The 17,738-nt window shown below is 39.1% G+C and overlaps 1 protein-coding gene across 1 annotated transcript; it reads left to right on the forward strand.

The window, feature by feature from the left end:
- Positions 1 to 17,398, forward strand: SAAL1 (serum amyloid A like 1). The gene is made up of 13 exons (XM_060768034.2): positions 1 to 139; positions 1,664 to 1,823; positions 3,412 to 3,531; positions 5,242 to 5,325; positions 5,784 to 5,863; positions 6,653 to 6,712; positions 7,377 to 7,492; positions 8,915 to 9,098; positions 10,760 to 10,845; positions 11,837 to 12,025; positions 13,224 to 13,420; positions 14,791 to 14,883; positions 16,327 to 17,398. Exons 2-13 carry the CDS (start codon positions 1,698 to 1,700, stop codon positions 16,417 to 16,419), a joined length of 1,428 nt encoding a protein of 475 aa, XP_060624017.2. The 5' UTR covers positions 1 to 139; positions 1,664 to 1,697; the 3' UTR covers positions 16,420 to 17,398.
- The last annotated feature ends 340 nt before the right edge of the window (positions 17,399 to 17,738 follow it).

A 17,738-nucleotide genomic window follows, 5' to 3' on the forward strand; every position in this document is an offset into this window, starting at 1 on the left:
GGCGCTGCGCCGCCTTGCTTCCACTGCGACGGGCAGAATGGGGCTTCTTCCTCCGTCCGCCTCCTTCCTGGGCGGAGAGGAAGCTTGGAGGAGGGAAGGCCAGGCAAGGCGTCTCTTCGGCTTCTGCGAGGCCGGGAAGGTTTGTGCACCGCAGGGAGGGGGGGGAAGCCCTCCCTCCCCGCCAGGACCTCCTCGGGTCCTTCTCGGCCCCTCCATTTGATAAGCCGAAGGGCCCCAAGTGCTGCAATAGTTCCTCGCAGGGCCTCCTTGGCCGACTCTCCCCATTCCCAGGAAAGGAAAGGACAAAAGGGGGGGGGGGGGAGGACTTATTGGGGTTCACTTCCATGCAGAGCTAAAAACCCCACACCCTTCCTTTCAGCAACTACTTTTCATTACCCTCCTGCCACTCAAAAATGGGATGTCACATTATGCAAAGGGATCCTGGAGCATCTTGGAGACTAAGGCTGCATCTGCATTGCATTTTGACTTATATGGCCCAGTGCTGTGGAATCATGGGATTTGTAGTTTGCTGGTCTGTGGCAGAGAAGGCTAAACACCTCCTAACACTACAACTTCCATCATTCCATTGCATTTAGACATGTTATTTGAAGTGATGTCAAAAAAGCAGAACTTCCTCACTGTAGGTCAGGCCTGGGCCAACTTGGGCCCTCTCTCCAGTGTTTTGGACTTCAACTCCCACCATTCTGAACAGCCTCAGGCTCTTTCCTTTCCCCCCTCAGCTGCTTCAGGCTAAGGGGCATGAGGCTGTGAGGAATGGTGGAAGTTGAAGTCCAAAACACCTGGAGGAAGGGCCCAAGTTTGCCCAGGTCTGGTGTAGATGCACCTTTAGAGAAAGGTGTTCGTAGCATAAGCTTGAAAGATTATGCTACCCCAAAGGCATTGCAAGATTCTCCTGTATCCCCATCTTATGCATCTCCTTTCTATCTAGAACTAGCCCTCCCCTGCCACGCATTGCTGTGGCCCAGTCTGTGTATATGTGTTTTGGGTGTGTATATGTGTGTATATATATTTGTGTATATGTGTATTTATGTGGTTATGCCAAAGCCCTCAGTGGCGCAGTGGGTTAAACGGTTGAGCTGTTAAACTTGCTAATCAAAAGGTCGCAGGTTTGAATCCAGGGAACGGTACAAGCTTCCACTGTTAGCCCCAGCTTGTGCCAACCTAGCAATTCGAAAACATGCAAATGTGAGTAGATCAATAGTTACCTCTCTGGCAGGAATGTAACATTGCTCCATGCAGTTGTGCTGGCCACATGACTTTGAAGGTGTCTATAGACAACACCAGCTCTTGGGCTTAAAAATGGAGATGAGCACCAACCCCCCCCCCCAACCCCCGAGTCGGACATAACTGGACTTAATGTCAGGGGAACAATGTGGTTATGTGCATGCGTTGTAGCATATATATATGCCCTGAGTCCCCCCCGGGGTGAGAAGGGCGGGGTATAAGTAAATGAAATATGAAATAAAATAAATATATATATAGGCTTTTTAAGTCTCTTCTGCTGTGTTTTTCAGTGTTTTTATGAGTGACAGTTACTCGTTGGCCTGATAGGTGTATTGTGTCCAAATTTGGTGTCAGTTCGCCCAGTGATTTTTGAATTATGTTTGTTCCACAAACGAACATTACATTTTTATTTATATAGGAACCCAGAGGTCTGACATTTGGGTAACTCAGCCATGGACAGGAATCCATCCCCGCCGTCTAGTGATTCAGAAGAGGAGGCCGTCATTGCTGGAGATTCCATTGGAAGTACAGTCTATAGCAAGCACTGGCTATTCAGTGTACTTACCAAATTAATTGAAGTATGTTAAATGCATTGTCTGTCAGTTTGTGTTGGAGCTGCTGAGAATTTGTGACATGAAACTCTGCAATGCCAAAGCAGACCTGGAGGTGGCTAACGATGTGTTGCCAAATAATTTTGATATTTTGCCACTTTTAGGTGCTGTTTAAGTAATGTGTGCGTACAGGCAGCCCACATGTTGCAAACAAGATAGGTTGTGTAGGTTTGTTCTTAAGTTGAATTTGTTTGTAAGTCAGAACAGGTACATTCTCAAAGTGTAACTCCAGCAAAAAATACATATATTTTATAGCACAGGGAAGGATTAACACCATTGTCATTTTTGTTTCGCTGTCTGTGCCCCGTTCAGAAGATTTCACCTCATTTTCTGTCCCTGTGATCATTGGATTTTGAAGAATGTGGCTTGTTGTGGAAACAAGGATTGGTGATAAAGCTTCAGTTGATACATCTTTTCCCCATGATAAGTGAATTTCCCCTCTGAGGAGTAGATTTCTCTCACCCCTTTTATCTCATCCCTGTTCTTAACTAGGAGTCACTTGTAAGTTGGATGTTTGTAATTCAGGGACAGCCTGTATGTGTAAAAAAATATGAAATGTAAATAAATGACAAAAGAACCATGGTGGGTTTTTTTTTGTGGAAGATGGTTTTTTCCCCTTACATGTCTTTTAGATAATTGTATTATTATAGTTATGAAATGTTGCAGTCCATATTAATTTGGGCATAAACATGAAAGTGAGATTATCAAGTATACAGCCAGTTTCTTAGTTTTGCTATGCTGGTGTAAATGTAGAGGGAAATATATAGATGTCTTGTATTCAATAATGTCTTATGGATACTGTGTTGAAGGGCCCCCTGGTGGTGCAGCGGGTTAAACCGCTGAGCTGTTGAACTTGTGGATCAAAAGGTTGGCGGTTCAAATCCAGGGAGTGGGGTGAGCTCCCACTGTTAGGCCCAACTTCTGCCAACTTACCAGTTTGAAAACATGCAAATCTGAGTAGATTAATAGGTACCGCTTCTGCGGGAAGGTAACCGTGCTCCATTCAGGTCATGTTGGCCACATGACTTTGGAGATATCTACAGCTGACCACACCCCAGAGTTGGACACCTAATGCCAGGGGAAACCTTTGCCTTTACCTATACTGTGCTGAATAGGCTTCTGCTACCAGAACAAGTTTTTACCCCATGATTTAAATGGTGGCTTTCAGATATGCATTTCATTTGATTTGGAAATGCTACAATATTATTCCACATTCTTCTTCTACCTAAAGTCAACTGATTTTGTTGATTGTGTTAGTGAGGAGAAAATCTTCATATCTTAGGAGATGATTATTTACCTCAATAAAAAAAGTTGACTGAATCTTTGGAAGTCTTTTCAGGGGTTGCAAGGTATGAGTTAAAATAGAGTTGACTGAATCTTTGGAAGTCTTTTCAGGGGTTGCAAGGTATGAGTTAAAATAGAGTTTGGAGTTGTGCGAGATCTAGAGAATATTCCCTGCTATAAAGTGTGGTTGGCTTAATTGTTTAAGTCCAGCAGTTACCCGATTGCTACTTTCATTCCTATATCAATTTGTAGTTTTCATTCTCTTTGTAAGATTATTACTCCCAAGAAAGATGAGGATTCCGAGGTAAACAATGAAGAAGAAGAAGAGATGGAGTTAGATGACGATATGGAGAACGACATTTGTAAAGTGTGGGATATGTCCATGGATAAGGTATTCACATTCTGCTATTTGGGAAATGGTTGAAATTGTCTAGGACAGGGGTCCTCAAACTTTATAAACCGAGGGCCAGGTCACAGTCCCTCAAACTATTGGAGGGCTGGATTATAATGTGAAAAAAACATGAATGAATTGCTATGCAAACTGCACATATCTTATTTGTAGTGCAAAAAATACTTAAAAACAATACAATAATTAAAATGAAGAACAATTTTAACAAATATAAACTTATTAGTATTCCAATGGGAAGTGTGGGCCTGCTTTTGGCTGATGAGATAGGATTGTTGTTGTTGTGTGCTTTCAAGTCATTTCAGACTTAGGTAGACCCTGAGCGAGGGCCGGGTAAATGACCTTGGAGGGCTGTATCCGGTCCCCGGGCCTTAGTTTGAGGACCCCTGGTCTAGGAGTAGGCTTGAAAAGAGAAGAACTGTGAAGTTATATAGTAGCTAGGCAAAGAGTTCTGTTGCTAACATGTATCACCTTTGCCCTTCTGCTCTTGCTGGTGTTTTCTTGTTAGTAAATTGACATAAATTGAAATTGCCAAAGTGTAAGCCGCTCTCAGTCCTTTTTGGGGTAAGAAAAAAGATTCAGTTTTTTACAGTATAAAAGAGTTAAAAAATTGAAACAGATAGGGAAAGGGTCTTGTGGCCTAGCTACGTCAACTTGCCTCACTACAAACCAGCTATACAAAAAAGCTGTTTTATTTCCAAATGAGTGTTGGGATAATAGTTGGATTAATTTATCCATATTCATAATGTCCATTATTTTTGATGTCCATTGTGCTGTGATTGGTGTTTCTTTTGTTCTCCACTTTTGAGTGTATATTAGTCTTGCTGCGGTCACTAAATAGTTAAATAGTCTGTCTTTATTTTTCTCTAATTAGAAATCTATAATTCCTAATAAAAAGTATTCTGGATTCAGTTGCATTTTTATGTCTAATATTTTCTGAATTTTCACTTTAATTTTTCATAGGGTTTCTTAGGCAAGGGATATTCAGAGGTGGTTTTGCAAGTCCCTTCCTCTGAAATATTGCATATAGCACCTGGTATTTTTGTGTGGTTTCCCATGCAAGTACTAACCAGAGCTGAATCCCTGTAGCTTCAAAGACAACAACAACCATTTTATTTTTGTACCCTGCCTCCATCTCCCTGAAGGGACTTGGGGCAGCTTACATATGGCACAATGTGCGTAAAACATTGCATAAAATAATTACACAATACAATACACAATAAAAGATCACACAGGATCTGGTGCCCTTAGGGTATTTAGACTCTTACACCTTCATAATTTACAATTTACATGAAAACTCAATCAAATGTTTTAGTATCATGGAGAAATCTCCTCAGTGGTCACCAATAATACCCTCGAGAAATAAAGTTGTAACAAAAATGCAGGCAAACAAACTATGGAATGACAATTAGGTAAATAAGAATAGAGAAAATATGTACTTATACTAAAATGCAAAAAAAAAAACCCACTTGAATTTGAATGAAGGAGTTATTAACATAACACTTTATTTATAATCCGCCCTTCTCACCCCGAAGGGGACTCAGGACGGATCATAGTACACATACACGGCAAACATTCAATGCCGTTTTACTATAGAAAGTACAGAGACAGGACAGAAGGAGGCGTGTTATTGTTTTTAAACTTTCTCCTTTCCTTTGTAATGATAATTAACAAATTAAACTGTCTTGTTTTCAGGATGTGGCTTTATTTCTACAAGAGTTTAATGCCCCTGATATATTTATGGGTGTATTTGCAAGGTCTAGGTGTCCTCGACTTACTGTAAGTACTGTTATGAATCTCTGCCTTATTTATTAATAATGCTTTGTGCTTTGACCTCTCAGGTACAGGTCAGAAATATAAAGATTTGACCATTAAGGTGCTGAGGTTTTGCTATGCCAGGGAACAAAAATGACATGTAATAAATGATCGTCAAGATGTAATATTTTCTGAAGTTCTAATAACTCCTGTTGGCCCTAGTCCACCTGTACAGGGATGAGGCGTTATAGGGCATTGACAGTGATTGCTGACTGCCTTCTTCAGCACTGTGGATTTCAGATATTCTCCACTCCAGAAACATTCAAGAACATTTTGGAACCTAAGAGATTTCATATATCACTACGGGTGATATTTTATTCTACACAAAAAATACGCCATTCTTTCCCATCATAAACAGTTTTATGCTGAATTCAAACTGGTTTGTTATGTGTTTAATAACCACGCTATGTTGGGCATTTCAGGAAATCTGTGTGGGAATATTGGGTAACATGGCCTGTTGCCAAGAAGTATGCATAGCTATTAGTAATCATAAGAACCTTGGGTAAGTGACATATGTTGTACTTTGTTTTGTATTGGTTATAAAATAATGAAATATGCAATAATAAAACTTGGAGTAAACATAACTGTTCCAAACTCCAGCTTCAATTCTTTTCCGCTAAAGTGCTACTGATGCATATAGGCCAGGCCTGGGCAAACTTGGGCCATCCAGGTGTTTTAGACCTCAACTCCCACCATTCCTAACATCCTCAGGCTTAAGTGGCTGAGGGAGAAAAGGAAAGGGCCTGAGTCTGTTAGGAATGGTGAGAGTTGAAGTCCGAAACACCTGGAGGGCCCAAGTTTGCCCAGGCCTGATTTGTCCCAGTGTTAGGATAAAAGGAAAACAGATTCTTTGTGTTAACAGCTACAAAAAAGAGGCAAGAGGAGATATGGCAACAAGGGGAATATTACTGGTAGTTAATAAGATGAAGATAATAATTCAGGTTGAAAAGAAGTGGGAGAAAATATGATAAAATGGAGGAAGTGGGGAAGAACTGGGAACAAATCTTCAGGTAGCTTATATAAACTTAATATTTGGAGAGATGATCAAGAAGGCAAAAAAAGTATGACCACGGTATCCATAAAGACTTCAGTACATTAAAAAATGGCACACTCATGTTAGGTGCAAGATTAAAGTGGTATTTTTAGCTTAGAGTTAAGATGGATCTTGTATGTTTTAATGTAATTGTATTAAGATAGGACCACAGAGTTGGAAGGGATCATAACAGCTATGTTGTCCATCCATGTTCTTAAAGTTGTGCCAGATCTCTACAGTGTACTGTTGCTTTTCCAGGGAGATGGTGCTGCTGCGCTTGTGTGATTCTGATTCCCCAACCCTCCTTGAAACAAGCCGGTAAGATTGTTTTTTGTCAATGTCAGATAATGTTCTGTGTGGTGTACTAATGCATAAGAAGAGAAGAAGTGTAATTACATAACTATATATTCAAAATAAAATGTGATTGAACTCAGTATATTGTAGTTCTGAAAGTTCCTTAGTCTTATCTTCCTTTACCTTGACTTCATATTTTAATTACTCTGACTTATTATATTCCAGATTTTTATTAATTATGCTTGAAATATACTTTGTTCTCTCTAACTCTTGTGTAGGGAACACCTGGTGGCACAATGGGTTAAACCCTTGTGCCAGCAGGACTGTTGACCTAAAGGTCAGCAGTTTAAATCTGGGGAGTGGGATGAGCTTCCATCTGTCAGCTCCAGCTTCCCATTCGGGGACAAGAGAAGCCTCCCATAGGATGGTTAAACATCCGGGCATCCTTTGGACAAAGTCCTTGCAGACAACCAATTCTCTCACACTAGAAGAGACTTGCAATTTCTCAAGTCGCCCCTGACATGAAAAAAAACCTTGTGTACAAAAATAATAATAGTGCAGTCTTGTACCATGTCTACCCAGATATAAATTCTGTTTCGTTCCATAGTCTTTCTTCCTAATTGTATAGAATTGGCAGTCTAATTAGCTATTATGTTTAATTCTGTGTTAACTTGCATTTTCCCTTTAGGTTACTACTGACTTGCCTCTCTCAATCTGAAGTGGCTGATATTTGGGTGGAAAGAATCCGAGAATGTCCATCTGTATATGATTGTATCTGCTTTATTATGTCTAGTTCTACAAATGGTAGGCTATCATTTACTCTATTTATACCTCGCCTTTCTCTGCCCTGAATGAGACTCAATGTGGCTTACATAGAGGCAATTATTAAATGCCTTAAAACACATACAATTCCAAAAAAAAATTAGATTAAAATTAAAACAGATTAAACATTTAAAAACATTCCATTTCATATTAAAATCATGCCATCCATAGTCGTGGTCCAAGTCATTCCATAGTCATTCCATATATTCTAAATCTATTAATTGCACTGCACTGTTCTCTGAAGGCCTGCTCCCACAGCCAGGTTTTTACCTTTATTTTGAAGGCTAGGAGGGAGTGGGGTGATCTAATGTCACTGGGGAGGGAGTTCCATAGCTGAGAGGCCACAACTGAGAAGGCCCTGTCTCGTTCTTACCAGTCGTGCCTGCGAAGGAGGCGGGACCGAGAGCAGGGCCTCCCCGGATTATCTTAATCTTCGAGATTAATTGTACATGAATATAAAACAATATCACATAAAAGTTATAAACAACCACTATCAACACATAAAATAAAATAAAATAAAATACACAATTTAGAAACACTTACTTCAAAAACATTCCCAGTCTTTTTGAAGCACCAGAGGAATTTTGAGAATATTATTTAATAAAATTTTGTATCAAGCATTTTTATAAGGAATATATAAATGTTTCCCTTAGTAAAACTTCTTCAGAATGCATTGGAATCATCTCAACAAGTCCATCTTATGGCTACTGTTGATCCTCTTTTTCTGTGTACAATACTATCTTTTCCCACACAGGCATAAAACCTATTTATGGAGAGATGTCAGTAAAGCTCAGCCAAGTTCTCATGCTTTTCTCATACTGCTTGGCAACTGTATTTAGGTACTAAAGGTTTGAGAGATTTAAGACAGGCTACTGTTAAACCTATTGTAGCCTGTTTTTGGTGTATGATTTTTTTTTATAATGTTAGAAATTGTGGGAGTTGAAGTCCAAAACATCTGAAAGGCTGAAGTTTGCCTATGCTTCATCTAGTATCTTTCTCTCTCTTCCCTCTTCCTGTTTGTTCTAAAGAGTCCATGGAGTATGCAAACTCACTTCAAACTTATTTTCTGATAGGATATAAACATCGGCATATTAACATCACCAGAGCTGTATTGTGCTTAATTTGATCTAGCTCATCCTCTTGCAGTGGTTCCCAAACATGAGCCCCCAAGTGTTGAGACTGCAACTCCCAGCATTTCACAGTAACTAGGAACCAAGTGTTGGGAATTGCTACCATATTCCATTAGAGGTATAATGCTAAGGTATTCAGGAGCATAAAACACAGTGCATTTGTTGCTGAATAACTGGTTTGGTTTGTATAATTTGTAAGAAGTTAAAAGGAATGAGTGTTCTGAGTGTTCTATAAATTCATAAATGTTTAAATTAAGGTTACTCTTTGTTGCAGTGGAGTTGCTGGTGAAAGTAGGTGAGGTAGTTGATAAGCTGTTTGACTTGGATGAAGATCTGATGTTAGACTGGATTAAAAAAGGTTCTCAATGGTCAGTGACACAGCCAGTGGATGATTCACCCAAAGAGTGTCCAACTCTTAAGATTGTACCTTGTCTGCTTGAAGCAACAAAACAAATCTGGTACGTATATTTCTACATATTCTATGTACAACAATATTGTGTTTTGGCTCCTGCTTTTTCTATCATAGCTCCTAATCTTAATTTATTTGAATAAAATCAAATAGAACATGGGTAAAGGTAAAGGTTTCCCCTGACATTAAGTCTAGTCGTGTCTGACTTTGGGAGGTGGTGCACATCTCTTTTTCTAAGCTGAAGAGCTGGCGTTGTCCATAGAGGCCTCCAAGGTTATGTGGTCAGCATGACTGCATGGAGTGTCATTACTTTCTAGCACAAGCGGTACTTATGGATCTACTCACGTTTGCATGTTTTTGAATTGCTAGGTTGACAGAAGCCGGGGCTAACAGCGGGAGCTCATCCCACTTCCCGGTTTTGAACCACCAACCTTTTGGTCAGCAAGTTCAGCACCTCAGTGGTTTAACCCGCTGTGCCACCAGGGGCTCCTGTCAGAACATGGGTACAACAGTATTAATTCACATCCCTTGTGGTGTTTTTTAATACTTTATTCTATCTTTCTCCCAAGAATCTCAGTGCTGTGAATATGACTTCCCATTTTATTCTGGCAACCCTCTGAAGTAAGGTAGCTTGGCTGATTTGGGATCAACCAATAAGTGTCATAGCTTATTGGGGATTTGAATCTGTGTCGCCCTAAATATAGTTTCTGATTAAAGGACATTATACTGTTTTTCTCCTTTTGGAAAGATGGTTGTGAGAAACTGATCTTTGAAGTTACCATCATACCAGTTCCTAGGAAGGGGGAGGGGGGGGGAGGGGAATGCATCTCCATTAAACATAGTAGGGACATTTTATTAGTGGAATTTTTGGTTCTACTTCTGTTCTTAGATACCCACAGTTTTTTTTTTGAGGAAGTGTCATAGGTGAGGCCATCTTTGGAAACAGCTGTGTCACAAAGCTTTTTGCAGAAACAAGTCCAACATGTGACTTCCGTTCCATTACCAGCTGCTCCTTTCAGTTTTGGGAACCTTGAGCAGCTTATCCAAGTTGGGTCCCAATCTGTATTGAACTTTCTGCTTGAAGACGAATGAAACTTCTTGCTTGCTTTGCTTTTTCTGTTCCCCTCAAGGACACTATAAAGTATCAAACAGTGAGGAGAAAACAATAATTTTAAACCTACAATGTTCAATTCCCTGTTAAATTTCAGGGAAATATTTCAACTATCATTTGGGGTATAGCACAATATGGGCTTGATCAGTATTTCATAAACTATTTGGTGGGGTTTCCCCTTAGTGTGCCACGGGCCACTCCCATATTGATGCCCATTGGCCAAAACACGTTCTTTCCTGGAAGCTCATGGCAAACCAGCAGTCAATATCTTTGGCATTGGTCCACAGACCACCACTAGTCTAGATGTAAATGTGTCATAAGTTCATAGTCTTCCTCCTTTCTCAGAAATAGGAACACTACGAACTCTGGATAGTTGTGTTCATATCATTAATATGCTTGTGCTTAATGTTGCAGGTGAGATTTGTTCAGATAAGGGTAAAGTAAATGACCTCTAATAATGCTATCTTCTTTAAATTAAATATTACTGGAAGTGCAAGTTTTAAGAACAATCTTGGGAATCTTTGTGTGGTAGGTTAGGAATACTTACTTTTTCAGATTTCTTAATATTTCTAAATGGAACATATAATTCTGTATTGCAGCTCAGAGAAAAATTCTGAAGGACTTGATGTTTACATGCATATCCTACAGCTCCTCACAACTGTGGATGAAGGAATTCAAACAATTGGTAAGAGTTTGGAAATACAGTTTATTGTGATAATATTGGCAGCATCCAGTGGCGAACCTTCCCTGGTGGAACAGAAAAGTCTAGCATCCAGGGAAGTCATTCTACCCCTCCATTCTACCTTGTTTAGATCACACCTGGAATCACACTGTGTCTAATTCTGGGCACTGCAATTTAAGGCGGATGTTGACAAGCTGGAAGGTGTCCAAAAGAGGGTGATTAAAATGGAGAACAAACCCTATGCGGAGTGGCTTAAAGAGCTGGGCATGCTTAGCTTGCAGAAGGGAAGGCTGAGGGAAGACATGATGGCCATGGATAAATATGTGAGGGGAAGTCATAGGGAAGAGGGAGCAGACTTGTTTTCTGCCGCTCTGGAGACTAGGATGCGGAACAATCGCTTTGAAATACAGGAAAGGAGATTCCACTTGAACATGAGGAAGAACTTCCTAACTGTAAGAGCTGTTCAGCAGAGGAAGTCTCTGCCCCGGAGTGTGGTGGAGGCGCCTTCCTTGGAGGCTTTTCAACAGAGGCTGGATAGCCATCTGTCGGGGGTGGTTTGAATGCGATTTTCCTTTTTCTTGGCAGGGGGTTGAACTGGATGACCTATGACGCTTCTTCCAACTCTATGATTCTATGAGGTCCTTGATGTGCTAGAACACTTTATTCAAGGCAGGATGCTACAGTTGTTAGACTAGAACTCTGAGAGACTATATTTAATTCAACACTTGCAGATTTTCAGCAAGTCTCAAACTCTCAGCTTCAGATGAAGGCAATGGCAAGCATCCCTGAACCAGTGAGAACCAGTGATAAGTGTACATTAGGGTTGTCATGAGTCATAAAGGGCCTTAGAGTCAATTTTCTTGTGGTACGGGAAGGATGGGAAGGATGTTCTAAGTTTGTACAGCAAAAAAATAGATTTATTTTTACAGTCCTAAAATGCTTTTGTAACACTTCTTCCATATATTGACAGACCTCTGTTTTTTCCATTCTCAAGTACAGTCTCCTGATAATGGAAAAGAAACTTGGAGTTTGCTGCATAATCTGTTTTGTTGTGAACTCTGCCAACCAGATGACCCACCAATTATCGTTCAAGAACAGAAAACTCTGTTGGCTTCTATATTGTCAGTTCTATCAGCCATCTTTTCTTCACAAATCAAACAAGAATTTGTAAAGATGGAAAAAAGTAAATATTGTTTTTCATATCACTTTTAGCAGCCTAAAATTTTAAGACAGAAAATAGTTTTTCAAGTTTTTGCATAAGCCACAATAGTAATGAACGAGAAAAAACAAAACAGGAATATGCTATAGGTAAAGGTAAAGGTATTCCTCTGACATTAAGTCCAGTTGTGTCTGACTCTGTGGGTTGGTGCTCATCTCCATTTCTAAGCCGAAGAGCCTGCATTATCCATAGATACCTCCAAGTCATGTGGCCGGCATGACTGCATGGAGCACTGTTATCTTCCCGCCGGAGTGGTACTGCAGCTCAGCAGTTTAACCAACTGCACCACTGGGGGCTCCCAGTGCTATAGATGGAAAGAATAATAATAAATATTATTGTTATCATATTATAAATAATAACACCTGAGAAGCATATTTACCCCAAAAAAGCACTTTATATCGATTTAGGACTGCTAGTATGTCTCTATCAACGCCCCACCTCCTGTATCTTGTTCATGCCTAGCATTATTTTTTTTAACTTTAATTACATTTGGCCCAGCCATAGATTTTAAATGTGCACTGTATTTTGTTTAATGTTTATGCTTTTTGTGTATGAGATTTATTTTAATTGCTTTGTATTGTATTTGTTATTGCTTGTATTGCTTGTATTGTATTGTGAGCTTGGCCTCATGTAAGCCGCACCGAGTTCCATGGGGAGATGGTAGCGGGGTATAAATAAAGTTATTATTATTATTATTATTATTATTATTATTATTATTATTTCCCGTCATTCTACAAATAGTTTTTATTATTATTCTATGCTATAGATGAGGAGCCCCAGTGGCGCAGTGGGTTAAACCACTGAACTGCTAAACTTGTTGACCGAAAGATTGCAGGTTCGAATCCGGGGAGCGGTGTAAGCTTCCACTGTCAGCCCCAGCTCTCCCAACCTAGCAGTTTGAAAACATGCAAATATAAGTAGATCAATAGGTACTGCTCCAGCGGGAAGGTAACGGTGCTCCATGCAATCATGCTGGCCACATGTCCTTGGAGATGTCTATGGATAATGCCATAGACATGTTTTAAGTTCCCTACAGAAGGTAGACATGGTGGGTGCTAGCCTAATCTCCCTGGGAAGAGAGTTCTAGAGCCGGGAGGGGGGCACAGAGAAGGCTGTATGAAAACATGTTCATCTATAACCTTTAAATTGTTTTATATGTTAGATATGCCTCTGATTGATAGCTCAATAAGAGTCCTACGAAACTTGGATGAATGTGTAAAGAGATCTGGTGACAGTTTGAACAAATCTAAGTCAGAAGAGCCTGAAAGGTTGGAAAGAGCTGAGGAAGATTTCCATTTAAAAATCGTGAAGGACATCTGTTGTGAGTTACTCTCAAATATGCTTCAGGAAATGTCAAAGGTAAAGACCCTATGAGCCTGTGGATGCGGAAAATATTTCAGCACTAGTATTCTATGTAATGCAGAGACTTCTGTGATCATTTTCAGAAACAGAAAAGTCTATTTTTAAATGGTTTTCTGGATATGGGAAATGATGTTCACCAGATATGCATAATTCACAAGATTGCTTCACCATACAAAAAAGAAGGACAGTATTTGGTGTGTAACCAGCTTGCCTTTGAGACACAGATCTCCGTACTGAGTTACATAAGAGTTTGATTAGCAGATTTAAGTTGCAGTAAAATGTAGAGTGTGTCAGACAAGTTAATATCTTTCTGGACTGAATTCTTTCAGTGCAGTACCTAACTTTATTTTAAATTAAAGAGAATATATATTTGTCCTCATATTTTAATTGCTGATTCTTGGTTTGGTCTGAGATATTGTGCAGCCCAGGCAGAACTTTCATTTACCATTCTTGTACTCAGTCTGATTTTATTTATCATGTCAGAAGTGAATTGAGGGTACAGTTATAATGTATTTGAAACACTTGGCATTATACTAAATGTCCGTTGACCAGAAGCTGGCCGCTTGGAGTGCCTCTGATGTCGCTATGAGAAGGTCCTCCATTGTGCATGTGGCAGGGCTCCAGCCACATTGTAGTAGGTGGTCTGTGGTTTGCTCTTCTCCACACTTGCATGTCATGGACTCCACTTTATAGCCCCATTTCTTAGGTTAGCTCTGCATCTTGTGGTGCCAGAGGGCAGTCTGTACAGCATCTTCCAAGTCACCCGGTCTTCTGTGTGTCTCAGAGGGAGTTTCTCATCCAGTCTCAGCCACTGATTGAGGTTCCAAGTTTTAGCCTGCCACTTTTGGACTCTTGCTTGCTGAGGTGTTCCTGCAATTATCCCTGTAGATCTTAGGAAGCTATTTCTTGATTTAAAGCATTGGCTTGTTGGTTGATATCTGAACAGAGAATGGGCCGGAGATGTCATTGTCTTGATCCTTTCATTACAGCCTGCTACTTCCTGACAGATGTCAGGTGGTGCAATACCGGCTAAACACTCTGATTAAAGTTTCCAATGCATTCAGGATGAAATTGAGGCACAGTTAAACCATATATAGAAACAGTGGTCTCATTTTGTTCAAATATTGGGCAGGGATTTCCAGATACAGAAATGTTACTAATACTACAGCATTTTTATATCCTACTCAATTCCTTGGAGACCTAATTATCTTGTTACTAGTGTGCTTTTGTCCTCTGCTATTTGGGCTCCCTTGTAAGTACTGTATTTTATTCCTTGTGTAATATCATGTAGATTAATGAATCATGGTTTTTATATGTTTACTGGGCTTATATTTATTAAACTAATAATGGCTTTTTGACATTTTCAGGAAAACATATTGGAGGGGCTCAAGCAGGGTCATTTAAATGAAGAGAAATGTTCCTGCGTATTTCAAAATCTCCTCCCTTTGTATTTATCTTCGGTATGTATTTCCTCTGAAAGAAGTGACTGTTTTGATTTTACTGGAAGATAGTTTTGAGAAGAATTGTGTACATATAAGAAATTGCTATGAGAAATTGCTACTAGAAAGTTTAGGGGTCTGTGGCTGAAAACCTGGCTGGTAAATTAACACCAACTTATGAAATCCAGTGCTATCTTGTGAGACCTGAGTGTACTCTATGCCTCTTTCTCCATAGCTTCCCAAATTATTTTTGTAGTGTTGGTACAAAAGCATAATTGCAAAGAGGGCAGGAACTGTCATTCCTACTCTGACTCCTGCAATCAACACTGTAATCCTATGATCAAAATACAGGCTGTACACCTGTGTGGAAAATTAACATATAAGATAGGAGTAGCAAAAGGAGACAAAAAAGAAGACTTATTGGGCATTGTATGGGAACCATTTGTTAGTTGCATGTATCAAAACAATGGCAAGTTTAAACCACCAAAGATCATGTGCAATTCTAAATTAACTAGATAAATACCATTATAATAATATGTGATGGAAGATATTTTGAAAAGGTGTAAGAGATTTGACAGAACTGTATTTTTAAGTGTATTATGAATTGGGGTGAGGGGTGGGAGGGTGCTGCCATGCATCAAAGAGTTATCTGAATCCACAATGAAAACCGCTTACATTTTTTAAAGAAACACTATTTTAAAGGCGTTGTGTTTTTCTTTTCTAAACCATGGACATATTTGTTATTTCTTTAAATAGTATACTTTTGCATTTCCATGGCAGCCATGAAATCAATGAATGCTTTAGAAAGCACGTCTTTCTTTTTCATGGCTACTGCACTAAACTTATATTCACTGATGCTGGAAGATTCTGAGAGCAGTTGGCATTTCCTTGGGATGAAAAAAATAATAGTCAGTAAATGTAACCATAAAATTTAATAGTTTTAAATAGTGCAGAATCAGCAACATATTTTGAAGAGGTATAAATAAATCCGTTTTGATTGTTCATTATTTTGTTCAACATATTGGACTGATTAGGTAAAGGTAAAGGTTTCCCCTTGACATTAAGTCTGGTCGTGTCCAATTCTGGGAGGTGGTGCTCATCTCCATTTCTAAGCTGAAGAGCCAGCGTTGTCTGTAGACGCCTCCAAGGTCATGTGGCTGGTATGACTGCATGGCGCGTCGTTACCTTCCCACTGAAGCGGTACCTATTGATCTACTCACATTTACATGTTTTCTAACTGCTAGGTTGGCAAAAACTGATTCTGACAGCAGGAGCTCAGCTCACTCCCCAGATTTGAACTGCCAACATTTCAATCAGCAAGTTCAGCATCTCAGCAGTTTAAACCACTGTGCCACTGGGGGCTCCATTGGACTAATTAGTCTGATTCAGTCCCATGTTTCATCTGATTTAGTTTGTTGACATAAATATTGATATTGATTTGTTGACATATATATTTATTTTCAGGTGAAGAGTTTTCTTGAAGTCCTACGGGAAGCTGATCCGACTCTTGCAGACAACTTAGGAAAAAACTTCCCAAGCTTGAAACTCCAGATATAGGACCACATATACCACATTTTCTAGCTGGAAGATTTTGAATTGTTCAGTACTGTTTAGGAAAGTAACATGAAGGTGTATTTTTTAAAAAAAAAGTTTACATTTTCTTTCTTTAAAATAGAAAGTAAAATGAGTGTACTCATGAAAAAGGAATAGAAATGACAGAGAATATTATAGAAGACGAACTGATAGGCACCTGAAATGTTTATTTTTATGAGAGGAAAACACAAACATAGTTTTATATGTTCTTAGCCATTCATGTTGTGAGTCTTCATGTTCTTGATAAAACAGTCATATAACTTCATATATTTTTGAATAATTTTTTATCAGACTGTTAATAGTAATATTGGTTAAGAAATCTAATAGTATTTGTTCCTGTCAGAGAAAAGAGAAAGCAGAATATGAAAAATGGATAGGAACTAAACTGCCTCTAATTGATGGATCAAGCACAACCCTCCATAGGTTGTTGGAATCTAACTCCCAGCATTTCTTAGCATTGGCTGTGAGTGGTGGGAATGCGTATAATAGTTTCTTAGTGTTTAATTTTCTGAAGCGCTAGAACTACAACATGTACACAGGCTGCTGATCGTGTTCCTTATTAATTGTGGAATTTTAGCTGGGAAACAGATTTTAATGAAATGGTTCAAAACAATGATACTATAACCAGGATCCAGCTATTCCAGTTACACATGGGATTTTTTTTATGCTGCAACGATCCCTCTTAAATTTACCCCAAATCTCCCTTTGAAGATAAAAGGCTCCTCCAGAAAGGCTGTGCATTTGATGAAACGAGTTACTGTTAGACGATTTTTTTCTTGCCACTCCCATGTGTGTGAATGGAAACAAATCTGGGTTTCATACAGGCATTTTTGTACTAAAAATAAGCATTGATACCTGTTTTGTATGTATATTGGAAATATATTGCAACTGAAGTTTGACAATAGTTTTTATTAAACGCAGTAAAATAGTTTTGTATCATTTACATTTTCTACTCATGTTTCATAACCTTTCTTGTTGATACATGACACAGATCTCTCGTGTGACTGCTATTCTTTTTATCATATATCAGCCACACTTTGTATTCTTTAGTGCTGGGGGTTCAGTCTATGGAAAAATCAGACACGTTAATGGGCTATGGGCTTGTATGTTCAATATGTTGCTGTTAACTGGAAGCAAGATAAACTAGCAATGTTTGGCGAGAATGTCATCTCTGTCCTTATAACTCTCAAATATGCTATCTACAAAATCAAAAATTTCAATAGCATACTAATTTTTGTGGAACATAACTGAAGTTTTAGTAATATCTTTGAAAAAAGGCCTTG

The sequence above is a fragment of the Anolis sagrei genome, chromosome 1, assembly GCF_037176765.1.
Source record: "Anolis sagrei isolate rAnoSag1 chromosome 1, rAnoSag1.mat, whole genome shotgun sequence".
NCBI classification, from domain to species: domain Eukaryota; kingdom Metazoa; phylum Chordata; class Lepidosauria; order Squamata; family Dactyloidae; genus Anolis; species Anolis sagrei.

What these genes read in the sequence shown, in the direction of transcription:
- SAAL1 (XM_060768034.2), top strand. Translation starts at nt 1,698, where the DNA reads ATGGACAGGAATCCATCCCCGCCGTCTAGTGATTCAGAAGAGGAGGCC. An exon ending in GAAGCAACAAAACAAATCTG is followed by an intron (nt 9,099 to 10,759) that starts GTACGTATATTT and finishes TCTGTATTGCAG; the next exon opens with CTCAGAGAAAAATTCTGAAG. An exon ending in ATTTGTAAAGATGGAAAAAA is followed by an intron (nt 12,026 to 13,223) that starts GTAAATATTGTT and finishes TTTATATGTTAG; the next exon opens with ATATGCCTCTGATTGATAGC.